Source organism: Pieris napi, chromosome 10 (genome assembly GCF_905475465.1).
Source record: "Pieris napi chromosome 10, ilPieNapi1.2, whole genome shotgun sequence".
Taxonomy (NCBI): Eukaryota; Metazoa; Arthropoda; class Insecta; order Lepidoptera; family Pieridae; genus Pieris; species Pieris napi.
Window position 1 is genome coordinate 1,867,629 of NC_062243.1, and position 17,439 is coordinate 1,885,067.

Sequence of the window (17,439 nt, forward strand, 5' to 3'; positions counted from 1 at the left end):
AAAATGGGTTCTGTTCACACGAAACATCTCAAAGAAATCTTCATTTTCTGCTTGTAATTCTAAACAAAGATTGTTAGATGCTCCGAGAACGTCTCTTCTTGCTATCTTTTTTTTGATCCAACACCATTTTTTACGAGGTTTTCTCAATATTTCTTGCCTCAGAAGAGCAGCAATGATCAACACACCCTCACTCACTGCACTCCTGTTTGCAAATGAAGAGATAATTGCGTACAAGAATTGCGTAAGAAATTATTGTACGTGCTGTCTACATCAATAATAGTTTTGAAAGGAAACTTTTCCCATTGATCAAGAATGTTACGTTTTGTTTATACCGCTTTGTGTAAATGGCGCTTAATACACGCCGTTGGTCTAAGGCATGGGGGATTCCTCACGATGTTTTCCTGAACGAACTAGTGTTAAATGCGGGGTTCGAACCTACGACCTTAGGTACGCTAAAACTAGGCCACTAGACAAACGCTGCTCATTTTCAGAAATTATCATAGATACTATAGCATACTTGGGAATGTTTTAATACCGCATTAAAAATATTTAACATTCAATTTTCAATTCATTTAGTTATTTTCTCAAGGCCAATTTCGTAATAAAAAACCAATTACGTGTGCCAACGCTAAAAATTAAGTGAAGGAAATGGAACAAAACAATAAATTACATTTCTTTGGAAAACGTGAGGAACTGACCTTACCCTCAAATCGAGACTTATTTCGAAGTGGTTTATCGTAAGACGTAAAGAATTAGATTTTACATGCCGTAGTCATACTCTTAGATCCTGATTGACTATGAGTTGAGATGAGAATCTTCCAACGAGAATGTAAGTGCGTGCCCCTATTTCACCACGCCTCCTGCTGATAGAGGACAAGTCTTTGTTTTTTTTATGTTATTAATTATTATTAATTACTTGATATGTCATGTGGAACGTGGTGTAATGGCTGCAGCTCCAGCAACGTTTGTAAAGTTGTGTAAAAAAAATGGCGATTAAAAAGAGTGGCGGAGAGTTTATTGCCAGGTCCTCTCTCCCGTTCTACGCCCTTGATTTGAGAACTGGCAGTAAATGTAAAATTAGAATCAATAATATGTATTTCTTTACTGACGAGCCATAAGTGTACATTATGTTACCTATATGATTAAATGATTTTTACTTTTACTTTGATTGTCAGGCACAGGCTATTGATCACCTAGTTTCCTTCAAAATTATCTCTCCATTGCCTTCATTGGGCTTAAAAACAAGCGTCTCAGTTTGCTGAAAATGTACCCAATTATAGAACTTAACGACTTCTATTGAGTTCTACTGTTAAGTTTGAGTTCTTCTGTTTCATATCCTCTATTTTGGTAGTAACTATGTTCACAATATACTAACAAGTATTGTAATGAGACCGCGAGTCTTATTCCATATTATCTCCAAACGCGTATTTTTAAACCAAATAAACAAATCGAATCACGTAACGTCACGGTACGCACTTCAACACCACAAATAATTACTAGTGCATTGTCTTTGGACGTCGTATTTTTGAGTATTGTACACGTATATGCGTAATCAGTTTCGTCTATATTGTTTATTTTCAATTTTAATTAAGCTGGTTTTAAAGTATTAACAATAAACTGTTAAATTTATTAAATAAAACCACAGACAAAATACTTAAAAATGTTTACTTGCAATAACAAAATTCTCCAACCTCAATAGCATACACAATTTCCTTGACTTATATTTCGTATCAGTTTTTCGGAGAACTATGATGCATAAATATATTTCTAATATCTTCCGGGGTTCGTCCCTTAGTCTCTGGCAAAAGTAGAGAGAATATCATTCCAATTAAATTTACCACAGCATACAGAAGAAACGTTAAAGGTAGACCGATGACGTCGACAAGAAAACCATAACTGAATAGTTGTGTGGAGACCACCAGCCATCCATACGTCGTGAGTACGCCCATCACTTTAGCTCGAACCTACAGGAAAGACGCATGCTATGGGTAGGTATATAAAACTATTGTCAAAGATAATACTAATAAAATAGGGAGCAGTGTTGGCCTAGTGGCTTCAGCGTGCGACTCTCATACCTGAGGTCGTAGGTTCGATCCCCGGCTGTGCACCAATGGACTTTCTTTCTATGTGCGCATTTAACATTTGCTCCAACGGTGAAGGAAAACATCGTGAGGAAACCGACATGTCTTAGACCCAAAAAGTCGACGGTATACCACCTACTTGCCTATTAGATTTAAAAATGATTTATGAATGATGAGGTTCTAGCGCCACTGATTTATTTTAATACTAATAAAAACCAATAATGTTTTTAGAGATAGAAAGCTGTTTATACTTTTTATTATACTAAAAAAACTATCGACGTTGCAACAATGAAACATTTAATACCTACTACATTTTGTTAAATTAAAAAAAAATAGGTTAATTCATATAAGACCGGAAACGTCTAATCGCTATGTTGTTACATTTAATGAACATAGCTTATGAGCACATAATATGTGTCGATTTATTATGAAGCGACTATTTTTATACTCATTTGCATAATATGAAAAGATATTATCATAAATAATGACGGAGCATTTGTAAAATTTTAAATCAATAGATCCAAGATAATTAACAACTCAGTGACCAATTTAAAACTTTTCTGTAAAACAGGCTGTTTTGTTGGCTCACAGAATTGCGTATAATATACCTACTATTAACATATATACAAAATTCTCGTGTCACAATGGTCGTTCCCATACTCCTCCGAAATGGCTGGACAGATTCTTATGAAATTTTTTATGCATAATCAGTAAGTCTGAGAATCGGATACTATCTTTCAAACCTCTAAGTGATAAGGGGTGTCCACCCCAAAAAATTTGTTTTTGTTTTTTTATGATACAGCATATAAAAACACATACAGCCCCTAATTTTCACCCCTCTACGATCAACTCCTATTTTTTATTACAGTAGATAGTTATTTTTATTGAACTAAAAAATGCTAGAAATAATATAAGTACATGGCAAAACAACGTTTGCCGGGTCAGCTAGTATAATCTACAATAATATAATTCTTGGTGTAGACTCGGCTAAGAGTTGAGTACCGATAATTCAATTCTTGATTCAAATAGTTTAATTCCTTTTATTTAATCTACTTGATTTCGCTATTCGTGTCCGTATTGTAGGGACGGCACAGCTTTTCATATATATTTTTTTCGTTTATTTGTTTGTAATATCATGTGTTTTCTAATTTTCTTATTCAAATAAAAAAAAAAATATTGGTTGTTTGTAAAGTAGGTTTACGATCGAGATGTTTACGTGATAACGTCTTATTGATGATATAAGTTTTTGGGAAGTAAAGAATTAATGAAGATAACAATTTTTTCAAATTTTAAATTAGGTACATCTATCGTTTTATTCACACTTTTGATGATAAATTTCGGGTGTAAAATGACAAGTTTACTTATTCGACTATGATATACATTTTTCTTCATACATTCACGGAATGACTGGCAGCGCTCGAGATGAGACGGGAGATCGGTCCGTCTCTCTCTCGTTATACCTGCGATCGCGCTCGTGAGGTTTTGGTGTGACACAAGTTTCTGAACATGTCACCCGACTAAAACGATTTTAAAGACGTTATCACGTCAAAAATGTTTTTCTTGTGGGTGATTTTAGGGTCCAAGGCATGTGAGGTAACCACAGTGTTGTTCATCATAGGTGCGAGCGTTCAATGCGCTCATAGAAAGTAAGGTTTTGGCTTCGGCTATTTAGATATACACATAACATTTATTACTAACAAAACACACACACAGAAACACACAAAATAACAATAATCTAAAAAATATAAAAAAAAATGAAAGAAAAAAAAAATTATTTTAAAGGTTCAGCATCATGCTGAGGAGCAGACTGATCCACAGCGCTGGTCATTCTGCATTTATATTTGATGCACAGCCGTGATTGCACCACACGACCTCAGGGTTGCGGGTAATACTTTATAAATACTTAAGATATCACGCCACTTCGATCGTTATTTTGCCGAGATTCAGATATTGCGCGAACGAGTTACGAATGGATGTTCTGATCATAGTTTTTTGACAGATGAGTTATAATACATCGTTAATACGTACTTCATTTTGAAGTCTGAATTTTACATATTTTTAATTACAAATATCAAATTATTACATTTTTGTTTTTTTTTTAATTATAAACTGTGGTAATGGCATTGACAATAGGCGAATATGTATTAATTTGTTTTGAAGATTAACATTATTAAGTATTTAAGCCATGTATCTCACCTTAAAACTGAACATCTCAGTTATAATTATGCTAGGCAACGGTCGGATACCTCCCGAATACATAGCAACAGTTGCCGTCATACAGAGAACATGAAGCCATTGGGGAATATCAATGGATTGGTATATATCTTCTAGCAGCAAACTTATACCTAGCACCGTGAAGGCTATAACTGTTACTATATATGCAACCGCTTGGAGATGCTGAAATTATGTGTTAAATTACCAAAAATAATAATAAAAACTTTAGAGGTGTCAAGGGACACCCGGATGGAACGAAATTCCTTTCGATTAATTTATATGTTAATTGGTATCATAACAGTATGATAGATTTTCTCGACACCAATCTTACGGCGAAAAAAAATAGGCAACATCACGAGGTGTTCCCAGGCGGTCACCCATCCAAGTACTGACCTCGCCCGACGTTGCTTTACTTCGGTGATCAGACGAGAACCGGTGTATTCAACGTGGTATGAACGTTGGCGATAGCTAAATCGAAAATGTAAAATATAACAACTATAGCAAAAAGTGTCGTTACAACTTTTGGTCTTAATTTATTCTCGATAACTTCGTTCCAACAAGACTAATTTAGTTAAGTGATTCCAAAAATAATTTTCATTTCTTATCCCTACAAAAAAAAAGCCAACATCACGAGGTGTTCTCAGGCGGTCACCCATCCAAGTACTGACCTCGCCCGACGTTGCTTAACTTCGGTGATCGGACGAAAACCGGTGTATTACAATAGCAAATAGCAAAAAAGTGTCGTGACAACTTTTCGTAAGAATTTTTTCCGTCTAGCCCCCTTTCACAACGCGCGATAAGGAACTTCGTTCCAATAATAACCCCAGAATGATAATGATTCATCAGATCCTAATTGGCACATCCTGGAGGGACACATATCATTAGAAGACTGATAGTAACCTTGCTGAAAGTTTTAGTAGATAAACTCTAATTCTATAACTGAAATTAGTTCAGAAACACTTTGATGGCCACAGGGTGGTACCACGCAAGATAGCTTTAAAAAGTGTTTGTTGGTATTAGAGTCAGTTTATACACACTAAGCATTTCTTAAATTTTTTTTTTTATAGACAATACACACCAATTGACCTAGTCCCATGCTAAGCTGGTGAAGCTTGTGTTATGGGTACTAGGCAACGGATATACATACATATTATAGATATATATATTTAAATACATATTTGAACACCCAAGACCTAAGCACAACACCAAATGCTCATCACATCGATGTTCGTCTCAGCCGGGGATCGAACCCGAAACCCATGGATTCGCAGTCAGGGGTACTAACCACTAGACCAATGAGTCGTCTACAAAAAAACGTCTACGAAAATGTACGTAACTAGTAATAAACAGCCATCCAATTTTATATGTTCTATTCATAGATTTATAGCGTTAGATAGGCCCCGACACCAAAAACTGTGACATTGTTTTTAAATGTGTGCGTTAACAAAATGCCGACAACACCTGTGCAATCTATACACAACAAGTGTACTGAGAAAATAGTGTCATCTCTTTTTCTCGTACATTAGTTGCAAACACTACTTTCTCTTTCGTGCACTCACCATTTAAATTTGTTATTTTAGACAGTGCGGAAGAAAAAATTAAAGTTTTTAAATCAAATCGCAATACTTACGAGTGAAATGTTACACCTCTGGCTTTATTTGTGTTTCTAGAATTGTTGTTGCACTTTAGAAAGGCACACGATGGCATTTTGTGACACTAAACTGCTCGCAAACGTCCTTTACAACACGTCCGGCTAACACTGTGTTTAGGGGTGCACTGATCCCAGGTTAGTGAGCTCACTCACTTCGACTGTGCGACAACACTGCGGTAAGGGCCTATCTAACGATATAAATCTATGGTTCTATTACCTACGGCGGGCGTTGAATTGTCTAAAGTCTCTATCATGTTGTGAATTTTCGAATTTTTTTGAATATAATTTTTGGCATTTTACTTAACCAAAGACTAGACAAATGCTTTTATAATATCTTCGTATATAGTGTTACGCTACGCACCCGTCTTCCCATCTTCTCTGCTATGAATACAAAGCACAAGGACGCTGTTATCATCACGACTGGAAAGCACAAACATTGTAACTCAGGTCGAATGAAACTCAGATGGCCGTGCTCTGCACTGCGGAGTATTGTTGATGCATAAGCCACAATCACCATTGAACCGTTCCACGCATGACAAGTGAATAGAACGAAAATTAATACAAATGCTCTTCTCCACACTTTATCTTTAACTGAAAGAAGACGTGTAAGGCATTTTATTCTTAACCAAAAAATATATTCAAATTTCTTAAGGCCTGCACGAATTGCGTCAGTCTCTCGGGGTGGATTGCGGTGCGCAGTGGTGAGCTGGAGCACTGACGCGCGCCGGCGCGTACTAACAATTAGTTATGTAAAACATTAAATTAATGTAATTGTATCAATTTTTTTTTTCTGAAATGGATTCCTTGCCTTGCGATAAAATATATCGTGTAAATTTCAAAATCATGTTCTATATACATTTTCGTCATAAAATGAATTCAAAGTGTCAAAGGGTCTAAAATTGGTTATGTTTGGAATTTTTTCTGTCGAGCGAAGTTATTAAATCGTATATCGATCTTTCAAAATGGATACATAAACTACTCATCGCCACCATATATTTTTTCCATTCACCCTACTTCAAGAAACTATGACGAAAAATGGAAAGAAACAATGTACTTTTTTGGAGTTTGGCGACCCGATAGGTCCTTAAGAGATCTAAGTGTAACAGAGGTTAGATTGCAAAAGGTTTACGCAAGACGCAAAAACTATTCTGTAGGCTTTAGAAACCAATTTATTTCTGATACAATGATCCAATTATGGTGTCGCGTTAATTATATATATTTTAATCATTAATCCAATAAAATATAAATATATATCCATATACCACAGATCATTTCGATTGATTGATACTTACAGATAAGGTAAAAGTTGGTTTTAGGCAAGTGTGCAAATTGATCTTCTAACCGCTTAAGAAATTCAACATCCGCTTTAACTCTCTCATCACTCGGTTTCAAACCTCTCAGGAACCCCACAGTATCATGAGCTTTCTGTAATCTATGAAATACTACACACCAATTCCAATCATATTATTTTAAAGTATATTTTGTGTTACTGGATAGAATTTGTTTGTCTAGCACAAGCTTCTTTTAAACTGTGAGCAGATATTGTGGTGAAGGCATAAATTATACATTTCCCCTTCGGAAATGCGTGGATTCTTCGATCAGTAAAAACGACTTTATAATTTGAACAATTTGTTCCTGATCATAAGTTCGTTCAACAAAATAAACAAACTGATAAAACTGAATGGTATAAAATTAAATTTAAATTAATTAACAATTAAAGCTTAATTTGATTAAATTAATTGAATTAATATTTTATGAACACAAGAACCGACATATCCATATGGATATGTGTTGGCATATGCAAAGCTTTATTTTTAAGTGATTACTAAAAAAAACCTCTTAACAATTTGAAGGCATGTGGCCGTGACTTTAATTACTCAAAAAAATCATAAAATATTAATTCAATCTTAACTATATGCCGCTAGATGGCGCTCGAGTTTTAAACAACTATCAGGTGTAAATATATACCTAATATGTTAATTTGAATGGTTTCATCTTCAATTAAAAGTGAAAACAACACAGTTTGAAAAATCGAATTACGATTACGTCTAATTACGATTAAATACCCGTGTTATAAACCTTGCCTCCTAAATGTTGTCATAAAAAAAATCACTAAATCCATTACGATTATATTTGCAATACGATTATATTCCTTGGTGTTTTTTATTCTTAAAGCATAGAAGACTTAATATAGCAGTCCACCAACTCGAATCATTAAATCTTTCATATAGTTACCCACTTAACCCCTAAGTTGTTCTTTTAAACACTTACATCCATTAATCCTTCCTTAACAAGGAATTCTGGTGATTCTGGAATTTGCCACAGCAAAATTATCATTGACACGGGAAATACCAGCATTATCCATAGTACAGTGAAATAATCGAAATACGCGCCAATCAAATATATTAGAAATACTCCTGTATTCTGCATCAAAACTGGTAAAGATCCCAACGCAGCTATTATGTCATGCTGACTTATTTCACGTAAGTACACTGTCACTATAACAAACACTCCACTGGCAGAGATTCCAGATAAAGCACGCGCAATGGAGAGGATAATTATATTCGGAAAAAATATTCTTAGGAGAACAGACGCCTGAAAGCAAAAGTACGACTACAGAATGTTTGTAAAATAAAGTCGTAATTAATAGTCATAAAATACAATTTATGAATATTTACCATACTTAAATACTAGACATAAAGACGTAAAAAAGGGTGCGTGTACTTATGTACGCGCGTGTGAAGTTATACTACTTTGGCATTATTAAAAATAGTTTTTGATTGCATGCAAATAATTAATTACAATTAAATAATCAAAGACTGGAAAAGGACTCATTGTAGTCAGTAAAGTTCAGTTTACATTTGAAAAATTAAATAAATAAATATTCATTATTATTCTCTTACATTAAGTGTAACATAAATTCTATTATTATTCGAATGTAGTTTTTAAATTATGTCCAATGCCGTAGCATCTTCCGTGGGCAACTTCATTCTGTTAATTTTGTGTCACGGTGCGCGCGCATCGTAAAATTTCAATCTCATCAATTTTTCATAACGCGCCTAAAGAAGTATAACTTCAAAAATTTAATTTAAAACTCGTTCTCGAGAACTTCAGTTTCAAAGTAGCAGTGTAATATAGTTTATATTATATTACTAGAAAACTTACTTACCATCTGTGGTAAAGTAGCGCATAATAGGACCCATTTCCTTCCATAATCATCTGTTAAGTGTGCAAATATTGGCACAGTGAAAGCGGCTACAAAGGCAACTATACTTGCTAGCCAAGATATTGCCGAATTTGACAGAGGATAGCCGACAGGCGAATTTTCTGACGTGAATATTATGGACATTGGAGACATCCAGCCAGCCTCAAGGCCATATAAAATAAATGATGAACTAACTGTCGAATGGAAATAAAACTTATTCATTGGACTTCAAGTGATATGAAAGTATAGATGGAGCACTGCCTAAAATATACTAGTTATATTCATGCCTTGTAGAAAATGATTGTTGAAAAATTATTTACACGCACTAAAAAATATTTTTGTATTTTTATTTCTTTCATCAGGCACTTAAAAATCGGTGGTCTTTAGATATTACGACTCGAAACTAGAACCGCTTATTTAGAGGCGTAAAGAATCTTTGTAAAAAAGACAAAAAGTCGTCTTTTTACAGGCATATACTAATAATTTAATGTTCACACACCTATAATCCCAAATATCCATTGCCAATGTGAAGTGCCTGGTGGTAAGTTTGATAAAACTTGTGGAGCTGGCGCGGTTTCGGGTGTCATTTCTAAGCTACCTTTTGACTGTAGCCATGTTTTAAATAATTCAGAGGTACGCAATCTTTTAAAACCAATGCGAACAAAGTTAAAGTACAATAATTGTAATTATGAAATAGTTTATAAATACGGACTCGTCTCTTGACTAGTAAATAATAAATATGACAGAATAATTTAGACTTCATAAAAACTTCAAAAGTTACAGATTAGAAAGGTACAATAATAATTCTTCATCTCTGTCAATAATCACACAGTGAAATGGCAATTATTCTCAGTTTATATTGTCTACCAGCCTTGCGATTCTGTAACTCACTTTTCGAACTCTCACAGCGATTTTCACAGCGGCGGTCGCGCTAAAATCAGTCGTGAAGCAGTAATTTTACGATTTGACATTCTGATAAACAATAAACTACAAGCTCCTTCCTTATCAGAATGCCAAATCGTAAAATGACTACTTCACGACTGATTTGAGCGCGACCGCCGCTGTGAGAGTTCGAAAAGTGAGTTACAGACTCGCAAGGCTGTTGTGTTAAACTATTAATATCATATGTAATATGCTTTCTGATGTAATAGATGTTGTCTTTAATTTAATTAATTTTTTGTTTCAAGTTTAATTAAGGTGAAATTTAAAAAAAACAAGACATAAGTAAAAAAATTATTTAATACAAACTGGATAGTGGCGGAAACGCATTTTGCTTACTAACAACAACTTTTTTATGTTGATACGAAATGTAACCTTTAATTTTTCCATCATATATCAAATTGGCGACAATACACTGTGTCTCATCCGAGTCAACATCAACTTGACCCATAATCTGTAAAGCAGCTTGAAAACTCACTATATCAATCTGATGTGTATTCTCAGCCAAATACACTTTTCTAAACAAATTTCTGTATGCAGTAATTTTTAACTTCTCCACAATTAAATAAATCCCAGCCCTTATGAAGAAACTTTCATGTTCTTCCATAACATGATCAATTCCACGTAGATCACCATTCTTTACAGTGGTAACTAGATCCCAAAACTGTAATAAGTCATACTTGTGCAACAAACGCTTTGCCGGCATAAACCCTAAAAGCATTTTAACTGGGATCAAATATGTTAATATTAGCCTCTTATTTTTTATGCTTTGATGGTGGCAATTTTGGAAAGTGAATGATAAATATTCATCAGCAGATCTGTAGTCCGAGTCAAACATTGCTTTTCTGCCAACGAAATATCTATATGTGATTTGTTGCGCTAGAGGAAATTGATCCTTAAATGGTGAAGAATCTATTGCCCTTATAAGAGGTTTGCACAAGTGCAGTTTGTTTATTCGAAAATATACTTTAAGTAATTGATTAACAAGGTTGAGCATTCCAAGTCTTTTCGTATCTTCATCTGCTGTTCTGTTATCTGCAGCACAAACACGGAAACATGCTAGCAAACTTTCTGCAGCCTTTTCAAGTATTTTTCCATTGCTTTGGGCTGAAAACATGAAAGATTTTGTTAAAACAGGCTTTTTTATACAAACCTCATCAGTCAACATTTGCAACTTTTTGTTTGTCGGATACTAAGACATAGGTCTTAGTATAAATCTATAGATATAAATTGATAAATACATACAAGTGTAATAGGCCAGTCATTATAGACATTCGAAATCGAAAATTTGATAATAATTCCAAAAGTTTTCAAACTTCGGTCAAGTGAATGGTACATTGGGACGACATTAAATCTCATTTTGCAACCTTGTCCGCAGTCCGGAACATTGTTAAAATTGCAATTAAATTAATTTTTGCTGTATGGTCGTGAAAAAAATTCCAAAAGTTCTGCAAACTTGGGGAAGTTTTCAATATAATATTTCATATCACGTATAAAATTTGCAACCAACCTAAGTGTACGGAACATTTTTTGTTATTAAAAATTAATGTTTTTCTTTATTAAACTGAAGGAAAACGTTCCAAAAGTTCTGCAAATTTGACAGATATATCGGAAAAATATAAACTTTTGGAATTTTGGTCTCAAGAACTGAGCAAATTATCATTTATTGCATTTTTAACAATGTTCCGGACCGCAGAGCAGGTTACAAAATTTTATAGTTTGTTTTAATACCACTCCCGACCTTACATTAAAATTTGAAAACTTTTGGAATTATAATGAATTAATTGTCTTGACTGACTGGACTATAAACACAATTATTGAGTTAAAAGCAGTTTAGCAATACATTGAAAATAAACTCAACATGTCTCTATATATATTTTGGACCTCAGCACCAAATGCTAATAGATAATACTAAATAAGATTAGTTTAACAATTATACCATCACATAATTCTGCTTTCTGGGCGACGAGGCGTAAGTCCAAACAAACTGTATACATGAGAGAAAGACTCCAATTTTCTTCCTTCTGAGCTTGTAGTAACCTAACAACAGCAGCCACACACTGGCTTTGATGATGATATGCCTCCATAAAGTCTTTGACAGATAAAGCCTGAAAAAATTACATAACCATCTACACTTTAGGCTTGTTTAGGCTGTTATTAAAAGAAGAAAATAGTTTACCTGAACACAACATAAATGGTAAATTATAATCTCGTCCAACGGTGCGACACAGTTCCCTTCTACGATTGTGGCTATGTCACTTGACCTGAGATTTTTATTATTTATATGGTCGTCTCTCAATGAAAGAAGTCTGGCTAAGTTTTCTCCATTAGCAGTTCTAAACATTCGCTCTACATATTGAATGTATTGATTCAAAGTACCTGTTGCCATCATGATTGGTGTGTAGTATTTACCAAATAAAATTAAGGATTTTATACTTTATATTTCCTTGATTACACAGGCATGGTACGCAAACGTTATAAAAGAATTATTATTTAATTGTACTCAACTAACGACTACTGCAAACATGCAAACAATTAATGTATTATACAATTATACATATTTCAAAATTCTAAGTTTAAAATTTATAATCGCCTGACGTGAGACGTCAATACATTTGACATTTACGAACTACTTGCATTTCGTTGTCTGTAATCAATCAGTTGATAAAGTTGGAGGTGAAGACTTTTGGCGGGAACTCCAAATGTGGCGGTCGATTTAAGTATCTTTACTGTTTTTCGTTAAAATATCTTGTGTAAATATTACCAAAACTTATTTAGTCAGTGTAAATAATTGTACATTTTATTTATTATTAAAATGAATGAACCGGAGGATCCAGGTGGAACCCCGAAACGATCCAAAATGGTTCGTAAAAGAGGTGCGAAGGAATGTGGACCTGAAGTAGGCGGTGGTGAGGATGACTTTATTCCGTTTTTTAAGCCAGGTTATCTGAGACTTTATCCTGAACATTGTACAAATACGGACTTCAAAGTTTTTGTTGAAAGCCAGGACCAACAAGTTAAACTTGGAAATAAAAGCCCAGTTTACTTAAATCATATTTTTACTTCGGAGGTGAAAGGTGTGGTAGCTCTACATAGAGTTAATGCCAATAAAATTGCGGTTGTATTTAAACAATTCAACACTGCAAATAATTTCATTACTAATACCGAATTTTTAATAAAGCACAACTTGAAGGCACATATTCCTGCAGCGCAGATAGAAAAAACTGGAATCATCCGATATGTGCCTACCAACATTTCAAACAAGGAATTATATACCAAACTGTCTTCAATATATGAAATTATTTCAGTGAGAAGGTTCATGAAGAAAGTCGGTCAAAGTACTGTAGGTCTTGAGACTGTCAGTATAACTTTTTTGTCAAATGTTCTGCCTGACAACATACAATATGACCTATTTTCGTTCAGGGTATTTGAATATGTCCCCCCGTTGCAGCAATGCTTCCGGTGCTTCAAGTTCAACCACCCTGCAAAAATTTGTAACAGTAAACAACGTTGTTCGATATGTGCTGGTGAACATAATTACAGAGACTGTGACAAAAAAGAGATATTGTGTTGTGTAAATTGCAATGGCCCTCACCTGGCCATTTCCAAATCTTGCCCTATAAAATTAAAAAAAATTCTTGAAAAAAAGGGTAACATTACTTATGCCTCTGTGGCCAATACAATTAAAACATCTGATTTTCCGTCTTTACCTGCACAGTCGAGCAGCTTTGTTAAGACCCAACCAATAAGCCAAAATGTAAATAAATTAAATAAACATGTAAATAATGTAAATAAAACTGTGCCTGAACCCAATTTGAGCCAAACTCAGATTAAGGCTCAAATTGCAAACAATAAGAATATTCTGATGGCAATGGTCCAAACTTTAGTTGAATTAGGTAATAAAACAGATAATGAACCTGTGACTACACTGTTCATTAAAGACTTACTATTAAAAAATCTGTCACAATAATGGATAGTACCGTACAGAACATACAGCAATTATGTATAGCTCAGTACAATATTCAAAGTATACATAGGAAAAAACCCTTATTGTCTAAATTTTTAGCTGAGCAAAATGTTGATATCTGTCTACTCAATGAAACTTGGCTGAAAGATACTCAGCAATTCAAAATTTCGGGATATAACTTCCACTATCATAATGCCCAAAACGAGCATGGTGGTGTAGCAATTTTGATCAAACCCTATTTTAAATACAATATTATTCAAACCAGATTTTACCAAGACATCCAGACTGTGGCATTATTGTTATATGTAAGAGGTAACAACTTAACGATTTTATGTGTATACTGCCCTCCCTCGAATAGTAACTTCAGAATAAGTAAACTGCGTGATATAATTAGAGATTTGCCTAAGCCAATATATGTAGCTGGAGATTTCAACGCTCATCATGTGGCATTTGGGTGTATGACCACGAAAAGTCGGGGTCATCAGTTATACGATTTAATTTATGAATTTGATCTATGTGTCCTTAATAATGGTAACTTCACCACTATTAATTATCCTAACCGAAATCCATCGGCTATTGATGTCAGCTTTTGTAGTGCTCCAATCACTCCACTATGCGAATGGTGGGTGCATGATGATTGTATGGGGAGCTATCATTTTCCTACACTTACTCGTGTTTTATTGTCCGTTGATAGATACCAAATTAATCCTCCCATTGAAAAATTCTTATACAACAAGACAGACTGGACGAAATACAATGAGCTATCTATATCTGCTTTTTCAAATTTTGAAGTTAATAATGAGAATCCATTACAGTCATATGACGAATTTATCGAAAGGCTTGTTACACTTAAGAGGGATACTGTGCCAAAGTTTGTCAAATCAAATAACTATCGTTGCAAACCTCCAGCACCTTGGTGGAATGACACTTGTGAACAGAGTGTTATTAAAACTTATAAAGCTTTAAAACTGTACAGAAGGGATCCAACCATTGATAATTACATTAATTACAAAAGACTTGATGCTGTTAAGAAAAAGACTATTTCAGAACATAAACGCAATGGTTGGGCTAACATCTGTAATACTTTTAACAGAACTACACCTGTTAGTATTATTTGGAAATACATCAAGTTATTTAAACGAATAAAATGTAATAATAGAACATATAAAGACGAATTTATTGTCCCTCTCTTAGAAAAATTATCTCAAAATGAATGTAGGGTTATTGATAATCTAGAAAGTTATTTTCAAATTAATAATAGTATTCAGAAGTCCAGTTTCCTCATAGAACCCTTTACTTGGAGTGAGTTTTGTACGAGTTTACAATCCAGACGGAACACAACCCCTGGTTTAGATGATTGTCCATACATTTTGATCAAAAACCTAAATCAGTCCGTTCAAAAGAAACTATTAGCTAATCTTAATGCTCTTTGGCACTTAAAAAAAATTCCTGAATCTTGGAAAACACAGTGTGTAATCCCTATACTTAAGCTTGACAAGCCACCTGAAGATCCTAACTCATATCGTCCGATATCATTGTCATCTTGTGTTGGAAAGCTGAATGAAAACATGATAAAGATGCGTCTTGAGTGTTACGTAGAGGCGAACAACATCATTCCACATGTTCAATATGGCTTCCGGAGAGGGCGAAGTTGTGCTGACAGCTTCATCTCTCTCTTGTCAGATCTGAAATATGCCAATAATAATAATAAGTCCAGTGTTTGTGTTTTTCTGGATGTTCAAGGTGCATTTGATAATGTAGACCCTGGCATATTGGTTCAAGTTCTTTCTGACACTGGTATACCAGGTATACTTTGCCATTGGTTATTTAATTTTTTAACAGATAGAACTTTGTATATTAGGCATAATAATATTCTCCATGGTCCCAGAAGGGTCTCCAAGGGTACAATGCAGGGGGCTACATTATCTCCATTGTTGTATAATGTATATACTAGTCAAATTCTTAATTTTGTAAATATAGAAGGTGTACATATTTTACAATTTGCGGATGATCTTGTAATATATTGTACAGACCATATAGTAGATAGAGCTGTTAATAGTATAAATAAGGCTTTAGATCAATTGTACATATATTATAATGACAGGCTGGCTCTACAGATTAACCCCAACAAAAGCAAGGCCATGATTTTTAGTAAAGATTTTCCCTCTAATGGCATACTCTACAATAATCATCCAATATCAGTTGTACCTAACCATAAATTCCTGGGAGTTGTCATTGATAACAAACTTTGTTTTGATTTACATATTAATCACATTATAACTAACTCTCTTAAGGGCTTAAATATAATAAGATGTTTAGCTGGTGTGACTTGGGGTGCAGATCCCAAAGTTTTAAGTATGTTATATAGATCTATAGTCAGAAGCCACTTTGACTACAGTTGTTTAGCCTATTCAAATAGTAGATGTGTAAAAAAACTAGACATAATTCAAAACAAAGCCCTACGAATTATTTCTGGGGCTATGTGTTCAACTCCCATACGAGCTATGGAAGTTGAAACCAAAATAATGCCACTGTGTATTAGAAGACTTCTGCTAATAGAGAGATATTTACTAAAGCTGTTATCTGGTAATGATAATGTTCTCAAAAAAATAGTACATTTTCCTATACAATGTTCGGCCCAGCAGACTTTGGGAGGTGAGCTTTTACGAGGTTATTTCCCAGTTCTGCCTCTCATTGTAATGCAAATAAATGAAGATTTTAAAAATGTAATTAAACAATCAAAGTGGACATGCTACTCATACCCATATTCCTGTATTATATTTGAGACCACTATTGTTACTAAAACAATTTTTAATAATTGTGAATTATTAAGTTTTCTTTCTGACAATAACTACTATACTTTGTATACAGATGGTAGCAAAAGTGAGCTCTTTGTGCGCAGTGCTGTTTATGATCCCCAATCCAAGTTTGGTCAAAGTTTTCTTCTGGACCCTAAATGCAGTATTTTCACTGCAGAGGTATATGCGGCCCTTGAGGCCTTGAAAATAATCGCACATATAAATAGTTGTAATAATTTTTTAATTTTAACAGACAGTTTAAGTATGGTCCAAAGTTTAACCAATCTCAGATTTGACTATAAAAAAAACTATATTTTGTATGATATTAAAAAAAATTTATTTAGTTATGCACAAAAGGGTATACAGGTCTCTTTCATGTGGATTCCATCACATAGGGGCATAACAGGAAATGAGATAGTAGATAAAATTGCACGTGATGGAATCAACATGTTGGATGTTAGCTCCATAGTAAAAGTACCTTTGACCGACTGTTATCAATCTATTGACAACCAGGTCAATAGTTTATGGGTCGAATTTTGGAAACAAGACCAAGAACAAAAGGGTAAATGGTATGGAAATGTTCA

At 34.1% G+C, this 17,439-nt stretch overlaps 2 protein-coding genes and 1 non-coding gene across 5 annotated transcripts; all 3 read right to left on the minus strand.

The window, feature by feature from the left end:
• Positions 1-1,673: 1,673 nt before the first annotated feature.
• Positions 1,674-9,914, minus strand: LOC125052995 (facilitated trehalose transporter Tret1-like). Of its 3 annotated transcripts, XM_047654134.1 has the most exons (7): positions 9,651-9,914; positions 9,116-9,345; positions 8,218-8,541; positions 7,239-7,371; positions 6,308-6,537; positions 4,278-4,478; positions 1,674-1,964 (listed from the first exon to the last, which is right to left on the minus strand). In XM_047654134.1, exons 1-7 carry the CDS (start codon positions 9,736-9,738, stop codon positions 1,731-1,733), a joined length of 1,440 nt encoding a protein of 479 aa, XP_047510090.1. In that variant the 5' UTR covers positions 9,739-9,914; the 3' UTR covers positions 1,674-1,730. The 3 variants fall into 3 exon arrangements, 2 of the variants coding, with proteins under 2 accessions (XP_047510090.1, XP_047510091.1); XM_047654135.1 differs by lacking the exons at positions 6,308-6,537; positions 7,239-7,371; XR_007117519.1 differs by lacking the exons at positions 6,308-6,537; positions 7,239-7,371; positions 8,218-8,541; positions 9,116-9,345; positions 9,651-9,914 and adding an exon at positions 5,926-6,130.
• On the minus strand, positions 4,640-4,758 carry LOC125053439. Its single transcript, XR_007117579.1, has one exon. It is a non-coding gene; the product is annotated as a 5S ribosomal RNA (ribosomal RNA).
• A 458-nt stretch (positions 9,915-10,372) lies between the features above and the next one.
• LOC125052841 (PCI domain-containing protein 2 homolog) lies at positions 10,373-12,639 on the minus strand. The gene is made up of 3 exons (XM_047653869.1): positions 12,270-12,639; positions 12,030-12,198; positions 10,373-11,197 (listed from the first exon to the last, which is right to left on the minus strand). The coding sequence occupies exons 1-3, from the start codon at positions 12,480-12,482 to the stop codon at positions 10,389-10,391; spliced, it is 1,191 nt and encodes a 396-aa protein (XP_047509825.1). The 5' UTR covers positions 12,483-12,639; the 3' UTR covers positions 10,373-10,388.
• Positions 12,640-17,439: the final 4,800 nt, after the last annotated feature.

What these genes read in the sequence shown, in the direction of transcription:
- LOC125052995 (XM_047654134.1), bottom strand. Translation starts at nt 9,738, where the DNA reads ATGACACCCGAAACCGCGCCAGCTCCACAAGTTTTATCAAACTTACCA. An exon ending in ATGGATATTTGGGATTATAG is followed by an intron (nt 9,346 to 9,650) that starts GTGTGTGAACAT and finishes TCCATTCGACAG; the next exon opens with TTAGTTCATCATTTATTTTA. An exon ending in AACCAACTTTTACCTTATCT is followed by an intron (nt 6,538 to 7,238) that starts GTAAGTATCAAT and finishes GTCTTCTTTCAG; the next exon opens with TTAAAGATAAAGTGTGGAGA.
- LOC125052841 (XM_047653869.1), bottom strand. Translation starts at nt 12,482, where the DNA reads ATGATGGCAACAGGTACTTTGAATCAATACATTCAATATGTAGAGCGA. An exon ending in ACCATTTATGTTGTGTTCAG is followed by an intron (nt 12,199 to 12,269) that starts GTAAACTATTTT and finishes TAATTTTTTCAG; the next exon opens with GCTTTATCTGTCAAAGACTT. An exon ending in GAAAGCAGAATTATGTGATG is followed by an intron (nt 11,198 to 12,029) that starts GTATAATTGTTA and finishes TCATGTTTTCAG; the next exon opens with CCCAAAGCAATGGAAAAATA.